The 21,768-nt window shown below is 29.7% G+C and overlaps 2 protein-coding genes across 3 annotated transcripts in view; one reads left to right on the top strand and one right to left on the bottom strand.

The window, feature by feature from the left end:
- Window positions 1-1,447: 1,447 nt before the first annotated feature.
- LOC115884797 (AP-2 complex subunit mu) lies at window positions 1,448-3,714 on the bottom strand. Its single transcript, XM_030903480.1, has 7 exons — window positions 3,587-3,714; window positions 3,277-3,489; window positions 3,063-3,225; window positions 2,797-3,015; window positions 2,460-2,736; window positions 2,169-2,402; window positions 1,448-1,997 (listed from the first exon to the last, which is right to left on the bottom strand). Exons 2-7 carry the CDS (start codon window positions 3,451-3,453, stop codon window positions 1,751-1,753), a joined length of 1,317 nt encoding a protein of 438 aa, XP_030759340.1. The 5' UTR covers window positions 3,454-3,489; window positions 3,587-3,714; the 3' UTR covers window positions 1,448-1,750.
- Window positions 3,715-5,590: 1,876 nt separating this feature from the next.
- Window positions 5,591-21,768, top strand: part of LOC115884764 (neprilysin-1-like) — a 58,853-nt gene continuing 42,675 nt past the window's right edge. For both annotated transcript variants that reach the window (XM_030903435.1, XM_030903433.1), the window contains exons 1-4: window positions 5,591-5,628; window positions 5,693-6,057; window positions 17,295-17,413; window positions 19,742-19,937. In XM_030903435.1, the coding sequence (XP_030759295.1) occupies window positions 17,318-17,413; window positions 19,742-19,937 (292 nt within the window). In that variant the 5' untranslated portion in view covers window positions 5,591-5,628; window positions 5,693-6,057; window positions 17,295-17,317. The remainder of the gene's footprint in view (window positions 5,629-5,692; window positions 6,058-17,294; window positions 17,414-19,741; window positions 19,938-21,768) is intronic.

Here is a 21,768-nt window from a genome sequence, read left to right as displayed (position 1 = left end):
AAATAATCGATATTTTTGACTCCGCCCCTAATCACATGCTTCATTCCTTTAAAGCTTCACGATTTGTTCACCAGAGGTTGGGCAACTTTAAGAATATATAAACAAGGGTTATATGTATATGTCTAATCCCCCTTTTTACATATTTAAAGTGAAACGCCATATCAGTTGACACATGACATGTACCAAAGTTATTTTTTTATTGGGCACTGAATTAATTCCGCAAATTTTTTTTTAATAACTCAGTAATAAGAAATTTTCCAATTTGTTGCAAAATTTTTGGCATCTACAACAAATATGCTTCTTACTTATAGAACTGACATAGCCTTAATAACATTCATTAACTTTAAATATCCAAAATAACGCTATAAAATGACATAAATGTTTCTGCTCCAAAAAAAATATAATTAGAGCAAATATTTCAAGTGAACTGTATGATTAAAAATTCATAAATTTAAATTTTTAGCTTTCATTTAAAAGCTAGAGAAAAAATGGCTAATTATTGGGAAAACTGGAAATCGTCCGATTTTCACCAAAATTGGTTGTAGATTACGAATCTGAACTTTTTTTCTGGCGGTCTCTTACCGTTTTTCACAAAAACGAAAAATTATTTCAACATCGAATTTTTCTTATTTTCTCATATTTTTAAGGTTTTCTAGCACATATTTTGTTAGGTATTCATTAAACAATGATGTTTTAGCTATTTTCTGTTACTTTTTTAACCAATTCTATGCATAATAGAGGAAAATTTGCTAAAATAAATTTGTAAACAATCTGAAAATGTTGGGTAATGTGTTTCTGGCATTTAAAGCAACGTTGCCAATGCTAAACCTAAATTTAGCGTGTTTTTTTCGCACATTCTGGGATTACAAAAGGCGGTCGCCAGAAGAACGGTTCCTTCCCATAACTGTTAACATGTTTTACCAACGAGATCTGACTATTTATAACCACGAAGTTGCATGAAAGAGTTTTGATTTCATTGGTTACAACTTCCATGTGGAGGGTGTTAATCTTTTGTTGTCAAAAAAAACTAACCCCCTCCGCAAAGAAGTTGAAACCAATGCAATCAAAACTCTTTTGTGGTTATAAATAGTCCTTATGTAACTTCTTTCCGGAGGGGGTTAACCTTTTTTTAATAGAATATAACAAAAGATTCACACCCTCCGCATGGAAGTTGTAACCAATGCAATCAAAACTCTTCCGCGTAACTTTGTGGATATAGGTAGGTATATTTAACAGTCAGATCTCATAATAGTCCCTAATCACCCGAAAAAATAGAAGATATGGCAACGTTGCAAATTTTCAAATTTCTAGATTAGGTCTAGAATATATTTGTCTTTCTCATTACATAGGAGAGAGAAAGAAGGATATATGAAATGTCAAACTTCCAACCGGTTTCAATTTTCTTTGTTATTTTGTTAAGAAAAGTGTTTTTTCAGTAAAATGTTGGACATTTTTCTATCCTCAATCAAGTGTGGTTTTTAGATAAACTATAATATAATGAAAATATAGTGAAATTATTACTTTATATGGGCCGAAATAAGGAAAATTTCAGTGATGAAATTATTTTCCGTTTTTCTGAAAAACGGTAAGAGACCGCCACGGATAAAGTTCAGATTCGTAATCTACGACCTCAAAATAGGGTGTATACCAATTTTGGTGAAAATCGGACGATTTCCAGTTTTCCAAATAATAATTACCAAAAAATGAACAAACATGTTATATCTAGTTTAACTTGGAGAATAGATTCGAGTTAACATCTTGTTTCATACAAACCACTTCTACCAATATATCTAACCCATTTAATAACGTCGTGATCCGAATAATTGAGTTTGGGCTCAAAAACTTTCAAATACCTAACCTTAAAACCTGAAGGGGCAAACGGAACTTCGAAATTCATGGAAATTGGTGGACGCGTCCATTTCTTTTTTGTATCCGTTTCCAATAGTTCAATTTCAGCAGAGAGTTGGGTCTCCTTCATACCAGCCATGCGTTTAATCCTGAAAAACAACACATTTAGATTTTTAACAACATAAAAGGCTATAATATATGGTAATCGCAAAACAAATTCCGATGCACATGATCAACTTTGAGTGACAAGCAATGGCGACAGCGTTGCCAGATTGTGATGGATTTATGAGATGAATCTTGTGATTACAATAAACACTTACTTCCATACAATGGCATTTTCTGAAGCTTTGTACTTAGCCTTTCCTTTTAAGCAAATTAATTGAACACCTGAAGTATTCAGCGGTGTTGGAATCTTAACCTCAATTTTCTGTCCTAGCAATGAAGGTTTAAAGTTGCTCTTGAGAACAACTTTCACTTCCATTTTTGTGCGTCCTACTTCCCGAACTAGAGGAATAACCCTAAATGGCAATGATATGTCTTTTGTTGTTCTGTATCTATAAATAAATATTTTCATTATTAAAATGAAAAATTTTACCCGTATTTTCTGTTACCTCATAAGCTCAAATTCTCCATCGGGCGGAATAAAACTAATGGAATGCTCAGTTTCAAATTTGCTGAGTTTCACGCATTGATGGAACTGACAATCGTCAATAACCACCACAGGTTTGCCCGAACGAGCTGGATCTGAGTCAGTAGTGGAGCCCAAACTTCCTTTACCTTTTGCCTCCATAACAATTTTATCATTAATTCCAAACTTACATTCTGGCATTCCGGAAAGATATGACTTCATCACTACCTTTCCAGCTACATGAGCAGAAAGAACTTGCCCTTAAAAATAAATTTTAAAAATTTAGACATTCAAACAGCTGTGAAATTTAAAAAAAATACCTTGTGGTGACATTAATAAGTTCACATATTCCAAAACATCTAGGAATAATTCATTTCTCCGATACTTAATACCCTCTCTTCTCCAACCTATTTGACCTGTAACTTGGGAGGTTATTTGAGCTTGTTCTTCTTTAGTTGCTGATTTTATTCCTTGCTGAGTAATAAACGTCTTTAGAACGCCAGTATCGGTGTTTTGTGGGTATCCAAAATCAAGAATTTCTAGAATGAAACAATATTAAACAGGTCAAAATATAATAAAATCGTACCATCTAATAATTCGTAAATCAAAACAAAATTGTTTTTAATGTTCTCCTCTGATATCTTTCCAAAATAAGACTGCATCACTTCAATAATCTTAAGCAGAAATTCAAATACCATGGCAGCATTAACATTTTGTTTAGTAACAGCAGCAATCCAAATGTTAGCTCTCTGAAAATGCAACTTTAAATATCTAATAACTGCTGGTTATTTTATTGTTACCTTTATATGAAAAAAGGAAGTACGAGCTATATTGGTTACTGGAGACCTCACTTGCTGTCTGGCATGGATTACATTCACTCGAAACGCATCAACAGCATTTCGTCCGATATCGTCTCGATATACACGCGAAATCAGGACTTCGCCCTTATGGTTATAAACAAACAACCCACCAATCATTGTGTCCTGTTTTCCGACCTCTCGACGTGGTTTTAACTAAATTAAATGAATGCAAAGTTAATTATTCCTGATACTAAATTAGATGACTATTTATGTTTAAATCATCTTAAATATATAACTGAAAAAAACTTACGCAATTTCTAAGCCTCCATTAGCTGAAAATTTTAATTTTACCCTCTTTCCAAACGCCGAAAAGGCAGGTCAATAATTTCCTTACAAATTTCCACCCACTTTTTGAATGTCAAAGAAATCAGCTGTCAAAGGAAAATCTGTAAACGTCATCATTCTTCTTTTCGAAAAAAGTGGTGTCAATCGCTAAAGCCTACTGTCTGCTATTGCCTGATGTGTAGCCACAGAACAGATTAAATAAAATCTGTATAAATCTACCCAAAGATTAAACTATAAAAAATCCTTTGAATAAGATAAAATCGGTCACAGAGGAAATCCCAGAGATATAGCAGCGAGATATCCCTTCCATATTTCTGGGAAATCCGTAGGAAATAATCAATTATCAATGGATAGAGCATAAATAACAAAAAGTTTCATGTAATTTATTTACAATAATAAAATTTTGAAAACAAAGTTATCATTTAGCGTTGAACTACCACCATTAACTGTGTCTTTTTCAAAATTCAACCTATGAAATTTTCACTGTTCAAATGTTTTTGTTTAATATATACAGGGTGACTAGGGGGTGAGTAAAAATATGTTATAATTTTCTGCGCCCTTTTCAGATACAACAAATACAAAATAAATCAAAATTTTAAGTAAAAGAACCCTATATCTTGTGACATAAACAGACAGTAATATAAAAAAACAAACAAGTAGTAGTATAAAATTAAAAACCGTTTAATTATCACAATAATAATTAATATTGTTCACTTAACGAATTAGTAATTCAGATTTATTGTACCTAATGCTACAGCATTTGATTTTATATTTATACAAATAATGTATAGTACCTATAATCACGTGGGCTGCGATGTACCGAAAAAACTATACAGGGTGTGAGTCTTAAATAAGTATTTTTTCATTTTACTCATCATCTCGCGCTATTGAATTTTTTTTGTAATTTTCAGTTAAAATATATAAAATCTTGATAATATGACAACATATAGGTAGTAGATTAATTTTATGAAACTGAAAAATAACGAATAAATGAGTGTTAAGAAAAAAAATAAAGAACTATTTTTAATTTATTTGAAAACTGGTAAAGATAAAATAGACAGGGTGAGTCTTAAATAAGTGCAAATAATTTTAGGGGTAGTATATTTCGACTCCAGAAACAAGATTATAAAGGTTTTTTTTTGTTGTTAGTTAAAAAATATAATTTTTTGATAATATGGCAACACAGGTAGTAGATTAAATTTAGAAGAATTTTAGCGAGATCTACCAATCCTGAAAATATTTGCACTTATTTATAAGACTTACCCTCTGTATATATTGACATGGTAGTTTTCTTTTTTCTCGAACTCAAATACAATTCTTAGAATAAGCAAACCTGCAAATTCAGGAAGTAATGCGTATATTTTTCCGTCAATTACATTAAAGACCCATTCATTTCAAGAGTAAAGTTTACCTTACAGTTTTCTTTGAAAATTAATTTCGGTTTATTCAGCATTCAGCGTAACGAACTGCACAAGGGTAGAAAACAGTTGCCAAACCTCTCAACTTAAAGTGACATTTCCGATTTTTTTATTAAATCCGGTTTTTTTATCTCTACTGTTCTGATAAAATTGAATAATTATCAAACCCTAATTTATTCTAAAACAAATAACTAGACACAAACGCTTGAAATCGTGGCTTTGTCATAATATTTAAGTATTTTAGTTTTTTGCTAGTGCAGTTATTGAAACAATAAATCACTCAAGTAAAAGTACGAGGTTTGTGTGATGTAACGCGCTGTTTCGGGTAGCAAAAAATAAGTGAAAAAGAATTCGAACTAGACGTCGCGTCGTATTGTGACTTTGCGACAATTTAAAATGTTAATAAAATTGCCGAAAAAATGTTAAGGCGTAAAGGAGAGCGTAATTAGGGCGTTGTTGGGTGTAATAACATTCAATATCTCAACTTTCCCGGATATTCAGCTCTACCGAAGCAACAATTTATAGCTTCATAGTTTTCCCACCGATTTGATGAAAAGCAAAAATGGATTCAAGCAGTTCGACGAAACAAGTGAGTAAACAATGTGCTCTTTACATAATCAAAAAATTTAATAGACCTAATTATTCTGATTTAGAAATAACAGTTTTGCACACACAAATCTGGCCTAATGTTTGTTCAAATATGGCAACGCAAAAACGGCATGGAAGAAAAGTGGAAAAATTAATAAAGGCACAATTTCCTCGATTCGTTCGGGAAAACTCGGGTCGGAAAAGTCGGGCCAAGTCGATTTACAGGTGGTTTAAACCACGGAGTTTTGGAGAAAATCAAGCTAGTTCCTGCACAGGCCAGCACAAGTGCAGCGGCTATCGATCCAGCAGGCCCTGTCGTATGTATGCCTTCCTAAATTTTCTACAACTTTAGTCGAATTGTTTAACCTAGAAATATTCGAATTTTTCCTCGATCTTCTTCAACTGTGCTGATCAGATTTAAGGGAAAAAGGTAAGTTGAATGATTAGTTTCTGTGCTGTATAAATTTGAATCATTTTCTGGTCGTCAATATGTTTACAAATAACGATTGTTATAATTTTTTTCGTGCTTATAATGATCTTGCTGAGACATTTTCAAAATATTTTCTTAACAGCTATATTAAATATTTATATGAGTGACTACCTAATTGAAAATATAATAAATAGTAAATAAACTATAAATATTACACTTATTATATAAGCTTTATAACAATAACAATATTACCGACTAAAATTTCATTATTAAGATGAAATATTAATTAATTATTTTTTATTTAAAATATAACTGATAAAAACATGTTAATATTTAATATTTTTTATTTCCTTTGTGCTAATTTTTATATTTTATATAAAATTTGACTAAAAAATTATAAAATAAACTAGTTCATCTAATAGATAGATAATATAAAAAATTTAGTACATTATAATAAACACCTGATATACAGGGTGGTCCGAACCGTATTTTGGAAACTTGAGCAGCATATTTTGCAGATAAAAATAAGTTAAAAAGTTTCTATAAATGTATATGTCCTAAAATGCATAATTTCGGAGATACAGGGTGTAAAAGTTTCATTTTTATTTTTCGATTTTTCCCGAATAATTTCTGAAGCAACGTCAATATTTGGGTGAAAATTGGTGGCAGGTACAGTACGTCTGTCCATTCTGTAGCTACGGGGTATCCGTGAGAGGGGAAACGATATTCTCTCGATGGTTTTCGTAAAAAAATAGACGACGCGTCCCATCAATAAAAAGTCAACAAATTTGCAAGTAGCCAATAAAATGAGTGGGCGCACGGTGGGGTATTAGCATGAAAAAGGTGATCGAAATTCGAAAAAGCAAATGTGTTTAAGATTTGCCAAAAAAAGATAAATGATAAGTTAAATCATGTCTGCAATGAATGGCGTTGCTATGGGTGTGTTTATTGCATTCATTTGTTTCAACGAAACGTCAAAGTTGTTACTTCTCACAGATAAGAGGAAAATGGCTAAATTTTATGTCTAAAATTATAAATTGTTTTTGTTCTTGTGCTCTTTTTACGTTTATATTATTGTTTTGATTGAAAATGGCTCAGCAAGCTGCAGGTATGTATTCTACAAAAACGTATTATTAATTTTGATATTCTCTATACTAACGATTTTTTTTGCAACTAAAAGTTGGGCGTTCAGAAAATTTGATTAAATTTGTGACATTTTTATTATACTTAGAGATTTAGTTGCGCATTTCGAAGAATTCAGCATATTAGAGAATATACGTTTTACTTAGTAAACATTGGGCTTTCATACAGTAAAATAAAATACTGCGCATTTCTTATATTTTTGTTGATAAACACGAGAAAACATTCTTTACGTTTCCTCTAATTTGCCAATCAGCCGATATACCGTATGCCGAGGTTCTAAACCGGATGGAATTGTTCTGTACAAAGCGATCGCATTAGTGCCATTAGCAGTATAACACAATTTGGCATTAGTAGCGACTTTAGTGGTATGGGCATTGCTCGCGGATCAGTCGTAGCATTAGTAATATTAGTTGCGATATTACTACTGGCATTAGTGGTATTCCCACGGACAAACACTGAACAGTGATTTTTCTTTTTCTTTTTTTAGAATCGACCAATTATCCTTTATTTTGTTCATATTATTTCCTCTTTAATTGAAAATAGCAATAATTTATATAAGGTCTACATAAAAAAAATTTCGATCAACTATCTGTGTCAAATACCCCACTGTGGGGCGGAGCGATTTGCGGTGACGCACTCGTCAAATCGACGTATAAAATATATTGCTGTTTATTTAAATGTTTTTGTCCGCATTCCTTTCATAGACACAGATCCAGCAGATGTACTGTATATATAGTTTTTTGACATAAGACATTTGATTTTGATGCCCAATATCACCCCTAGAGGGCGCCACCTACATATTTTTAACGGGTTTGAAGAGTAATAACATTTTGTCGGTACCTGTAGAAAACTACTGAGTAGAAGAATAGACTATAAAAAAGTCTCTTGGTAAAAACTGCTACGAGTAATGGTTCTTGAGATATTTGCAATCGAAATTATCAATACCTACCTGTCATCATTGACATAAATTAAACATGTTGACTAAATAGTTATTATAGTCTGTGAAACGAATAACTTTGAACTTGACAGTTCCCGCGGGCTTTTCTAGTGTATATTTTATTAGGTTAGCTACTTGCGGCCATGCTGATGCAATGCCGTCTCTAATAGAACAGCCTTAGAGCGAGATTTATGACGTCACGCTAGTTAGATACTACGGATTAATAAATATGTTGTAGAATACATGAACATAATTATTCCTCGTATATGTAATTTTTTGGATTATATTCGACACTATTTTTTTCATATGACACAACACTGATGAAGGCTATAAACGTTAGCTATGACGTTTTTTTTTGAAACTTAAAAAAATAATGAAAAACCAAATGAAAACTTAATCAGCGTTTTTCCCGAACCTAAATCCCAAGAAAATCAAAAATTTTAGAATAATTTTACATATGAAATGACAGCGATCTTTATTTCATAGCCGTCGCTGACGCCTTTTTTTCTATGATATTGTATTATTTGCAAATATAATTTTTCGAACAGTGATGCTTGCAAAATATACATATAAATTTTGTGAATGCAAATAATAATATATCACTATTAGTAGATACTGAATGTTTTTTGTTAAATTAGATCGATTTTCAAACCCCAAAATTTAAAATATATTTTACATTTTACCCATTATCTTATGTACCTATTCATTATTTGTATATTGTAAAACATTTGCTGCATTTGTATGGTTCATAGTTTATTTGCCAAAGTATTTATTACTATAAATAGGTATATATATATATTGTATTTATTAACTATATATTATGTATATTTCATGTAAACTATATCATTTTTAAAATACAAACCAAAAATACGAGGAATAATTAAGTTTTCCGTGTATTCTACAACATATTTATTAATCCGTGGTATCTAACTAGCGTGACGTCATAAATCTCGCTCCGAGGCTGTTCTATTAGAGACGGCATTGGTCTGATATTTAGAAATGTCAAAGGCTGATGACATTTTACTTTTGTCAATTATGACATTTCGCGTTAATTTTTGCAAGAAGAGGAAGAACTGTCACTTGTTTTATTATTTTCCTTTTCTATATCACGAAAGTAAAAAGAGTAACCTATCTGATTCGTTCGGCACTCATTTTAAAGAATATCAGTAACTTTTTGGATAGAGGGATTTTATATTTGCCATGTTGGTAAAAAATAACGGTCAAAATTCAAAGTTATTCATTTTATAGACTATAGACTGAAATCATATACTTAAAATGTTTTTTTAAAGAAGAGACATTTTCTGCGTAAAAAGTCACGGATATGTATATTTTTTCATTCAGTAGTTTTATACAGGTACGGACAAAAAGTTATTACTCTTCAAAACAATTAAAACACATATAGGTGGCGCCCCCTACAAATAGGAGTCATATTAACATCAAAATCAAATTTCTCATGTCAAAAACCTTCCAGACATCAATTTTCATCCAAATATTTATATTAATTCAAAAATTATTTGGAAAAAATCTAAATAAAAATGAAACTTCTACACCCTGTATTTCCAAAACTAAGCATTTTAGGACATACATTTATAAAAACTTTTTTACTTATTTTTGTCTGCAGAATATGCTGCCGAAGTTTCCGGAATACAGTTTGGATCACCTTGTATAAATTTTTATTCTGTAATTCCATGATTAATTTCATAAAATTGTTTCAAAATAATTTTAACTATTTCATTTATTTTTCAGTTTTATTTTTTATTTTATCTATTTCTTTTTTCTTATTAATAATTTTAATACTTGTTTAATATATTTAATTTTAGATATGGAATGTTTATTTATTTTATTATTTTTATATATTTATAAAAATAATGAAATATTTTTCGATATTTTGTAAAATTTAAGTTATAAAAATGAACTATGAGTTGACAAAAATTGTATTGATTGGTATTGATCTAAAAATATTCTATTTTTTCCTTAAATATAAAGGACAACAAAACAAATGGATAGATATAATTATTTTCACATTTATTTAGAATTATCTTTTAACCTATAACAATAAATGGCCTATGAATTATTTTGTGGTGCCAATTATATTTGACATTACCTTTTTTCTATAAATCAAAATACAATATTGTTAGCAATTAATTTAATAACCTACTATGCAAATTTATTAAAATTTAAATATTTGTCCATAAATATAAAATATATATTTATTCGATTTTATTAGAAGAGATAATTTTGAAATTAACTAGATACAATAAATATTATTATTTAAAATTGGAAAAGAAAATGTCTGAAAAAAATTGGACAAATTGGTAAATACAATAATAAACATGTAATATAAAAATACATATATTTTATTATTTTATCACATTTATTTGGAGGTTAACTTTAAACCTATAGCAATTAAAGTTGTATGATTTATTTTTTGTCATACGCTCCCAAAAACAGCTATTTTACGGACTCATTTCAGTCCGTAAAATGTTTCTTTTTCGGCCTAGGCCGTAAAGGTCGTCATGGCAACCTTTATGGACTAAAATGTCTAAATTCGTTATTTGGTTGTTTTATTTTGTCATTCGAAATTTGTCACAAAATCACATAAAATTATACATATTTATAATTAAATTATTAAATACTAACAATATCAAAAGCTAAGTTATTTGTTTAAAGTAAGTACCTAGGTACTTACTTTTCGTGAAATAATTTAACAATACATCTTCATTTACAACAGGTCATTTTTGTCTTTCCATTCATTAAAAAACATCATATTCTTTCTGGTAAATGGCACGAGACTTCACAGAGTAAATCCAACACGATTTCTTTGGCCTTATTAACCAATATGTTCGGGATTTTGGAATTTTAAAATTGTTGATAATTTGTGTGATTTTGTGACAAATTTCGAATGACATGTCAAAATGCGATGAAATAAACAAACTCGTTACTAAGATGAATTTATAAGCCAACTTTTTCAAACATTATAATTTCAAATATGGAAAATTTGCAAATATTAGAAGAGATAATTTTGAAATTAACTAGGATACAATAAATATTATTATTTCAATTTTGAAAAGAAAATGTCTGAAAAAAATTGGACAAATTGGTAAATACAATAATAAACATGTAATATAAAAATACATATATTTTATTATTTTATCACATTTATTTGGAGGTTAACTTTAAACCTATAGCAATTAAAGTTGTATGATTTATTTTATAATGCCAATATATTTGAAATTACCTTTTGTTTTTAAAATTTCAATTTCGTAAACATTTAATAAATTATTCTCAATAAAGATAAGTTAATTAATTATTGTCTATAAAACCAATACATTATTTCTCTATATTGAGTTTCTATTGAATAATCCAGTGGCGGTGCACTGATACAGAGCCGACTGGTTGATATTGAGGCATTGGAGCCAGGGACCCAATGCCGAATGTTGCAAGGATGTCCAAAATTTCTAGTTACGCCACTGGAATAATCTCTTATTCCTTTCTATGAAATTCTGGATAAAATATATATTCCTACCTTAAAATTATAATTTCAAATATTACAATTAGATTATTTTAAAAAGTAATTAAAGACACTGCAAATATTAAAGAAAATAATTAAAGAAACCACACATATTAAATACGTATTTGGCAATTTATACATGAAAATATGAATTTATTATTTAATGCAGCTAATAAGATGCAGAATTACCTATTGTTTTTAAACAATTAATTTAAATAATACTAGTTTTGTTGTCATTTAACTAATTGAATATGTAATGAGTAGTAGTGGGAACTATCGAATGAATACTATCGAAACATTCGATAGTTGCAATTCATTCGAATAATTCGATAGTTAGTAAGAAAACATTCGTTGAAAACTATTCGAATAAAAATTATCGAATAGATCCGTCATCTGCCTTGAAATATTGTATTCTAGTAATTCGGCAGCAAAAACCATTCATTTATACAATTCATTCATTTATGAAATTCATTTATTCGTCAGGATCGATTATAATAAAATATTAACTGAATTTTAGTTGTCGCCCGGCGACGTAGGTTTCTTTCCGAGAAACCCGACAGCAGTCGGTGGCAATGCTATGAAAGAAGCCGGCATCTTTGATTTTTTGCGGAGTCAGATATAGATAAGGACACATTATTTTTTTTATTGAGGTGCTAGTATTTACACAGAAAATACATTATGAAGGGCGCTGTTGCCATATTTTGGCATTAGTTGATATTAGCAAAGAATATTATTGTTTGGCTTTAGTTAGTTAGGGATAGTATGTCTATATATTCTGCATTTTTTTTTATTAATATTCTGTTGTTACACTGCAATAATACTTGTTATTTTGGATGTAAGAACATGAAAGTGATTTTTAATGTTTTTAAGCAAAGACTGGTTTAATAAATAATAATAACAGTAATAATTTGTTATACCTATTAACAACAAAATTTAAAATGATTTAATATCAATATTTTTTTAAGTAGTAGCAAAATATAAACAACAAATTAGATGTCAAAATTATTTATATTAGATCCTATTTAAAAATAATATAGTCTTTAAATTTTTTGGCAACGTTGGTTTGTTAAATAATAATAATTACAGAACTAATTTGTTATATTAACAACAAATTTTAAAATCATGAAATATAAACATTTATTAATTTTCTAAGCATGCAGTGTAATGGAACGAAAATATAAATAAAAAATTAGAAATCAAAATTATTTATATTAGGTGCTTTATATCTCTATTTAAAAATTATATTAATTAATTATATTACTTTTACTGGCATTTACTTTAAAAAATAAATGAAATATTTTTTCTTCGCAAAAAACTACATGTAAGAGAATTAGCATAAACAAAATACAAACATCGTTAACTTTTTTTTTAAACTGGCACGTGTAAAACTTTCATTTTAATTTTCTCACCCCATAGTTTGAGTTCGATAACTATTTACTTAAATGATTATACAACCACATTACTTAAATATGATTATTAAGTACCAACTAATTCATATTATTAAAACATCTAAAATACAAATATGTATTTTTAAAATTAATTGTAAGTTCATCTCATCTCTCTTAAAAATTGCTACTTCTCAAAATTTCCCATTAAAAAATAGACCATATACCATATAAAATTAAATAATTGAAAGATCGGACTACGGAAAACCACACAAATTTTCGGAAAAATTTTGACCACCTGCACATGCATATAATCGTCAATAAATAAAATTAAAAAATAACTACTATTTTAGTATTTTAACTATTTTAATAAACGCAAAAATAGCACAGTATTTATACGGCGAAGTTATAAAAATTTGGAAGAACTAATAATGCACCGACGCATACAAAAATCAAACGAATACTAAATTTCATTTATCAAAAGCATTCGATAGTCGTGGCTCAACGATAACCATTTAGTCGCACGGCGAGGTTGTCACATATGCTTTAGTATACAAATGAATGAATGATTTTATTCGAATAAAACCATTCGATAGTTGAAATCATTCATTCATTAACCATTCGATAGTCTAATTCATTCGATAGTTCCCATCGCTAAATGAGATGAACTGCTAATTTAAAAAAATAGACAATTTCTTTAAATTCAAAACATTCATTTTTAAGACACTCTGTATACATAAATAAAATTATTGATTTTTAAAATATTATTCGCAAACTAGGGAGAGGGAAATCCAAAACTCCAAAAAGTGAGAGAATTAAATTATAAAATATTAAAATATAAGTAAATTATCATTTTAAATTTCTTTCAAATTGTCACACCTACATTTCTTATCACTACTTACCAGTAATTAAGTTTATCTTACCAGTAAGAAGTTGAAGTCTGTATGACCATCGTTTAGCAATTTCAATTAGCTTTCCAAAGAAGTGTCACAAGTGGGGTATCGCTATCTTGAGATTTAAGAAGTGAGGGGGTGGCACCTAGGGGTGGGTCGGGGTGGTTTGAAGAATACCTCATTTGCCTAATTTCCCACTTTGTAACTTATGCTGAAAAAAATCACTTTTTCAGCTAATGTCCACCTAATTTTGTGTTATGTAGTTTTTTAAATTCACCCCAATAACTTTATGATCATTGTTTAGGATTTTCATGGCTTTCCAAAAGGTGTCACAAGTGGGTGTTGCTACTTAAGATTTTCAAGTGAGTAGGGTGCTGCCATAGACTTTAAAAATAAAATGTCATGGACTACACTATTTACATCTCAACGCGGACAAACAACCTTTTTGTACACATGCTTCATTTCTGGGCACAGTCGACTGAGCCTTCCTCATCGAGCCTATGTTGTCATTGCCTCATTATTATCAATATTTTTCTTGTTATAATACACATATACATTGGAGATATTAATCTCTACAGCTCTAATAAAAGTAGGTTTTAATATTCCATAGATGCTTAAATAGTCCCACTACTAAATTATAAGTCGATACTGTTTAGTAAGGATAAGTTCTTTACAATATGACAACAACACTGATTAGAGGCGAGGAGCCATTCATTCATTTATTACCTTGTAGTACGTAACACGTGGTAGTGCTTGTTGCCGCTATCTCCTGGCTGTATTAACGCATTTTCTTAGCTTGTAGTCCTAAGTGTTTATTTTATTGACTTTCTGTTCAAAACTATAAAATATGGTTCACAGTGCCACCTCTAGAAAGGAAATTTGACTTTAAATAATCCATTCTAAGTCTTGAAACGATCTTGACCGGTAGCAACCTCAATTTTACCCATTGGCAGTCAATGTAGTGGCGCTATGCAGAAAGGCTATTTAGATAATATTTTAGCAAATGTAAAATCTGAATTTTTCTTTTGACATTACATTATTTACGTACTTACATTGTAACAAAATCATAATTATAACTCTTACACAATTAATAAATGTTTTATTAAAAAATATATTCCGGTTTATTCTAAAATTACCTCAGAATCTAAAATAACGTACAAGAATTTTAAAATGATATTACATTATGAAACAATATTTTTAATATACCGGGTCGTCTCTGTTGTGGCTCAACCTCATAACTTTTTATTTTTCAGATAAAAACAGATTTTGTATGTTAGTAGGTATATGACATAAATTAGATTTATTGACGTATTCAATTGTTTTTTGGTCTCTTCCTGTTTCACCGAAATGATTACATCTTTTTGATTTTAAAGGCACCTCATATATTGCTACTTTTATTCATAAAAATGACACCTGAATAGAATGAAATATCATATGTCAACTTTTACATTGTCATTAAAAATATATCCCATTTTAAACTTAACCAGCTTTTCAATCCACTAAGTTTTAGACCCCATGAGCCTTGGAAAAAATAGTTTTGATCGTCTAATAGGTTTCTGTGTCTTGTCACGGTTAAAAGTGATGTACAAATCGTATTTTAATCATACATATGTCAATTTTTTCAAATGGAACACAAGTGACTTGTATTAGCATATTTGGAAAGCATTTTTATGAATATATAGATACCACACACTCTGGTATTTCCGAGTCAAATTAATGTTATGAACTCTGCAAGTTACAATTACAATTAAACCATATGTCAAAAGTTGACATATGATATCTCATTCTATCTACAGGAGGCTACTTTTCATCGAATAAAGTAGAAATATACCTATGGGTGCCGTTTAAAAATTAAAAGCTATAGTCATTTCCTGTGAAACAGGAAGACCAAAACAATTGAATGCGTCAATCAACTGCACTCTATTTCATATACTAACATACTAAATCTTTGCTTTTTATTTGAAAATATAAAAAATTATGGGATGAGCCACTTGAGACGCAAATCTGCATGTTTACTATCTGTACAGTCGACCGAGTTAAATAAATGTCGAGCCTATGTTTCAACAACATTCCTAATATTCACAATCATTGCTTTAATTGTTATATTGCACTTTCTAATTGAACATAATAATTCTACAGTTTCTAAACCAGGTTTTAAAATTACAACAACTATATTTAAATAGTTCTCTCTCCTCTCGCCGACTCATAATTCTGTGAATAGATCCTGTTTTAGATTTAATATTCAGGTTTAAAATTTGACTAAAATTAATAATTTATTATTAATTTCAAAATTACCTATTTCGATTCAAATTTATCTATAACGTGTAGTATTTTATTATCATTATCCTTTTGGACTCTCTAAATTGTTTTTTTCTAAACTTTTTATTTAAAAAATGTCTAAATCTTAATAAAATATAAGTGTTTTAATGACTGATATATTTAAAACCATAAAATATAGTTTGCCATGCCAAAATTGGTAAGAAATTTGCACTTCAAGATATGGACATTTAAGTCAACCTCTGAGAAACGAAAGACAGTACAGGTTTCTCGGCAGAGTCGTCAGGGAACGACCGTTACGACAGAGACAACCTATCTATCGCTCGTGTCGCACTCGTTATAACCTAAAACAATAACACAACAATAACAAGACAGTGTCTGACCGCATGTTCCAGCTATTTATGAATGAGATGCTCAGTCTATATTTTATTTTAAGTCTATGGGTGCCGCCTAAGGGTAGGTAGGGGTGGTTCAAAAAATACGTTATATGTATTCCCCCTCGATATTATAGAAACGGTATTTTTTATTTTTTTGATATCTTTTTTGGTTTAAAAATTATAGCCATTGTAAGTTTTCAGTGGCCCACCCCGTATAAGTTTAAATTATTTTCCATAAATGTCAAATAAACAATTCTTTGTTCGTATTGTTTGCCATAGTCTCATCTTGTTCTATTACAGTAAAATTATTTTTGAATCAGATTTTCTTTTACAACTATATTTAACACTTGACATTTTATAAAGTATAAAAATAATGCCGAAGGGAATGAACTTATTATATATTTAGATTTAGATTGATTCAAAAGATAATTGTTATACTGATTATGTGTAGGTACAATGTTTATAGTTATAAGAAATATTGTTTTTTGAGAGATAAATACATAATAAATTATGAATTCGATGCTGGCAATGAATATTTTCGAAATGTTAAATAATACTAAATTCGATATAAACTTAATATACCTGCTATTTATAAAAATACTAAATTTAGTCGCAAAACTATAAATAATGATGTTTAAAGTATCAATCTGACTTATCTTATCAGATATTTATGATTAATTGAAAAAAAAAACGTCTTAGCTATATTTTTTTCAGATGTAACAATCGTTCAGTACTAAATGCACAACTCGGGCCAAGATTTTGGCAACTCCATTGCTATGGCAGAAGTGGACAAGAACTGGAAGTGTTCCGAAACTAAAAATGGATATCTTAAGGTAATGCTATGAAATAATAGTTTTCATAATATGTGTCCAATATACAGAGTGGTCCGAACTGTATTCCGGAAACTTTGACAGCATATTCTGCAGATAAAAATAAGTAAAAAAGTTCGTGTAAATGTGTGTCCTAAAATTATTAGTTTGGAATATACAGGGTGTAGAAGTTTCATTTTTATTTCGATTTTTTCTTCAGACTTCAGAAATTATTTGGAAAAAATTGAAATAAAAATGAAAATTCTACACCCCGTATCTCTGAAACTAAGCATTTTTGGAGATACCTTTACACGAACTTGTTTACTTATTATTATTTGCAGAATATGCTGCCAAAGTTTCCGGAATACCGTTCGGACCACCCTGTATAGGTATACAGGGTGAGTCTTAAATAAGTCTAAATATTTTCAGGGCTTAAAGTCCAAAATATCCGAGTTATTTTACTTTGAAAATTTTCAAAAAAAAACAGATTTTTTGTTTAAATTTTAAGAACCACTGGATCTTTTTTATCGTTTCTTTTTTCATGTAAATTTACCTTTAAATGTTGCCATGTTATCAAAAACTTTTGTTTTTTAACTAAAAACTATAAAAAAACAAAAAATGTTTCAAAAAATTCTAAAATTAAAAAAAAAATACGAAAAAAACCTTATAATTGTGTTTCTGTGGTCGAAATATACTATTCCTAAAAATATTCTCACTTATTTAAGACTTACCCTGTATAAGATTACCAATATAATGTTGCACCCCATTACCTGTCATTAGAGTTTTGTTTTGTACAAACCTACCTCTGACCGATCATAGCTAAAAAAAGGCTGGGAAATGACAATCGATGACATTTCCCATATAAATTTACATATAAAATGACAGCGATCTTCATTTCATAGCCATCGCTGACGCCGTTTTTTTTTTTCGATCATACGGTATATAGTTTATTTAAATCTGTTCATCGTCACTGAAGAAAATTACTAATTACCACAAAATGACTCGAATCTAGAAGTAAAACAATCTTCCTTAAAAGTAGAAATGATTCGCCCTATTTAATAAATAGATTTATGAAACACGATTTAAAATAGGAAAAGGCTCGATTTCCGGAGAAACACAAAAAGAAAATCTGTTTAAAATTGATTTTCCATTATTAGAATTTATTTCCATTTTCAGGACGTTTTTATTATCTCGGAACTGGCGCTGTTTCTTATTTTTCTTTCCAGTCTCTTTTTTATTCGAGGATTATTCCGTAATTATTCGTTGATAAAATTATTTCTGCGGTATTTTTAGACAGACAAGCACTTCTTCATTTTTATAATGAATCAATTATTTGCTTTGAAAATTCTTATATTGAATATAAATTTTGTTTGAAGCAATAATTGTCACTATTTTCGTATAGGCATGATAAATAATTTTCAGTCAAATATCTCTCAATTCATCATTTAAGTTTTTTTAATAGTTTTGTAATGGAAGAATGGTTGAACATAGTTAAATACTTGATAAATTAATATAAAATACACAGAAACTACAAACAAAATCAAATAAAAAAAGTATTGAAAATTTAGTAGGTATTTTTCTAATTTTCTAAAATTGACGGCCTTTTTGAATGAAAGTCATAGCAAATTTAACAAAGCTGTACATATTTGTTTATAGTTTTAAAAAATAAATTAACTTGTAATAATGCCAATTATTTTATTTTTTCAGTATTTTGTGGAGAAAAATTACCATATTATTAGAAATATCTAATAAGAAATAATTTATATGTCAGAAAAGTTATTTTAAAACATTTTTTTATTAAACACACTTTATTTTTTTGTATTATTTCAGCACTATTATAAATTAATTATTCGCTAACTTGACAATTTAAATATAATTCGGTATTCCAAGTTAATAATGACATTTAATTATTGATGTCAAGTAAAAAAAATAATATACCGTTAAACATAAATATTTTTTAGAGCTGGTAACCCCTATATCTACTTTTGAGGCAGTTGTTTCTTGTTTGTTTTTAAATGTTAGACAACTGTCCTAAGCAAATTTGAAACAGTTTCTCTGTTTACAAAACAACTTACGTAAATACTGACTAGTTTATGTGCATGTAGGATATGAAATTCTTTTAAAATGAAAATATTTTATTCATATTTGAGAAATATATGTGGTTATGTAGGGAAAAAAAGGTTGTTGGAAAATAGTTCCCAATTTATAAAAGAAAATTAATGAGTTTTCTCTTTCACCCTTATACTATTAATGAGTTTACACCCAGTTACAGTTTAACCAAAACGCTTTAATTCAATAACTTGAATTAAGGCGTTTTGGTTAATAATGCCAATATCATTTTTTCTATTCTAGGCCAAGAAGCCAAACCCGGAGCCGCATCCAGTGGCCACAGTAGTCCAAATGTCTGGAAGTGGTCCGAAGACGATCGTGGTGCCCAACGCCAAGCCATCCAAGGAGAAGTGCCTGTTTGCGACGGTGTTAGCTTTGATCATCTTCTGCGGCATTCTGTTGTTGATGTTACTCAGTAGCAAAGGAAAAAACTGTCAAGGTAAGTGAATTAAAATAGTTATTTGTGTAACTAGTGCATAAAGCACATATTTGTCGCACGGCGCATGAGTCATCATGCTGAGTGCAACAAATATGCTTTTTGCACATGCTGCGCACAACATTTTTTCTACGATCGAAATGAAATTCTTATTTAAATGTTTATTAAAAAGTTTTTACAGTAATTTACAGAATAATATTACCAATAACAATGACACTGTAAACAAATATTATTTTTTTAATAACTTTTTCTGAGTTCATCTTAATTTTAATCTTACACATTATTTATACAAGTCGAACGAGTGTATAGTCTGTCCAACGAGAAGATCCTTGACAGTGATAGATGTGTCTGTCATTTTAATTTCAGAGTAGTTTATTTTATTTTACAAAGAAATAAGTTGGTATAACTGGAACGCATAGCAGGATATATTTAAAATTTGATTGACAAGATGGCAAGTGTTATAACTTATGTACAAATACAAATTTGTAATATTCCACAGGAATAAATAAAACAACATAGGTAAATAAAACAAACTATTTTATTAATAATAACACCTACCAAATTTTATACCTTAAAGGTTGATTAATTAACTATAATCTTAATTTTTTTAAACCAGTACCTTTTGACATTATTTTTCTGCAGTACTAAAATCCATTATCTACCTACCGTGTGATGTCGATATTTTACAGCTACTCCAGTTTTTAGTATGTGTTTAGTTTGATCCTTCTACCATATACGAGATGCACTTATCTACGACGAAATGGTATACAAACTTTATCGATGGCAGCATACAAACTTTATCATTGGTGTATAAAGCTGGATTTATAAACTCGGGAGTTGAGGTTCAGTTGAGGTTCAGTTGCCGTTCAAAATGTTCAACGCTATGAAATGAACGCGCGCATTTATAAAGTCAGTTGGTCGAAAAGTTGGCAGTTCGTTTTACGTTCAGCGGAGTTCAAAGATGGTCAATGTTTATGTCGGCAGTTGCGGGCAGTTGGCGACCGCTGGCGACGTAAGGCGGCGACAGCCAATGAATAAGCGCCTGTCGATCACGTGAAGCACAGTACGCCGATGCATTGGAAAATGACCCTTATAGTTGTTTCATTATTTCTGTTAATGTGATGTTTATATTTTTGCGTAATCGTGGATTACTGTGTTTGAACTTTGACAAATACCAGAAGTATTTTTTAAATCAAAAGAAAAACGTTCGAAATTTTCACAATTCCAAACCTAACCAAAATACCGAAACTGACAGTTAACTAAATGCTTAAAAATATTGAACCAGTAACTGCCGCGAACATCCAACTGCAACTGAACCTCAACTGAACGCCAACTTTCGAGTTTATATTTTCGCAGCTACTCAGTTTTAGTATGTGCTTAGTTTGATCCTTCTACCATATACGAGATGCACTTATCTACGACGAAATGGTATACAAACTTTATCGATGGCAGGTGTATAAGACTTTCTGCCTGGGCAGCGAGTATTAACCATAAACTGTGCTCTGGGTCTACATTTAATTTTCACTCGATTTTTCCTCCACTTGACTTCAAAAGACACAAAACACAAGTAATAATACGAATCAAAATGCATCATCTTCCAAAACGCAGGGTATTTAACAAAAGTTGACACAAAATTATAACCTATAATTTGGCAAGACTTTGACAAGCGTCAAAAATGACAAAAATCTAAAGGCGAGTTCATAGGCATCGGCGTCCGTTTGTCGTTCATCGTTCCGTCAAACCAATAAAATTGAAATACGATCTGTCATTTTTTAAATAAACCAATAAAACTGGTTAAAAACAACAAGACACGACGTATGACGGATTTATATTT

This window comes from Sitophilus oryzae, unplaced genomic scaffold (genome assembly GCF_002938485.1).
Source record: "Sitophilus oryzae breed Bouriz unplaced genomic scaffold, Soryzae_2.0 scaffold_357_pilon_pilon, whole genome shotgun sequence".
Lineage (NCBI taxonomy): Eukaryota > Metazoa > Arthropoda > Insecta > Coleoptera > Curculionidae > Sitophilus > Sitophilus oryzae.
This window is presented reverse-complemented; position numbering and strand designations above follow the sequence as displayed.

Excerpts from the sequence above, each read along its gene's own strand:
- LOC115884797 (XM_030903480.1), bottom strand. The coding sequence starts at position 3,453 with ATGATTGGTGGGTTGTTTGTTTATAACCATAAGGGCGAAGTCCTGATT. Across the intron at positions 2,403-2,459 it reads GGAGAATTTGAGCTTATGAG|ATACAGAACAACAAAAGACA; the intron begins GTAACAGAAAAT and ends ATTTATTTATAG. Across the intron at positions 1,998-2,168 it reads GAAAATGCCATTGTATGGAA|GATTAAACGCATGGCTGGTA; the intron begins GTAAGTGTTTAT and ends GTTGTTTTTCAG.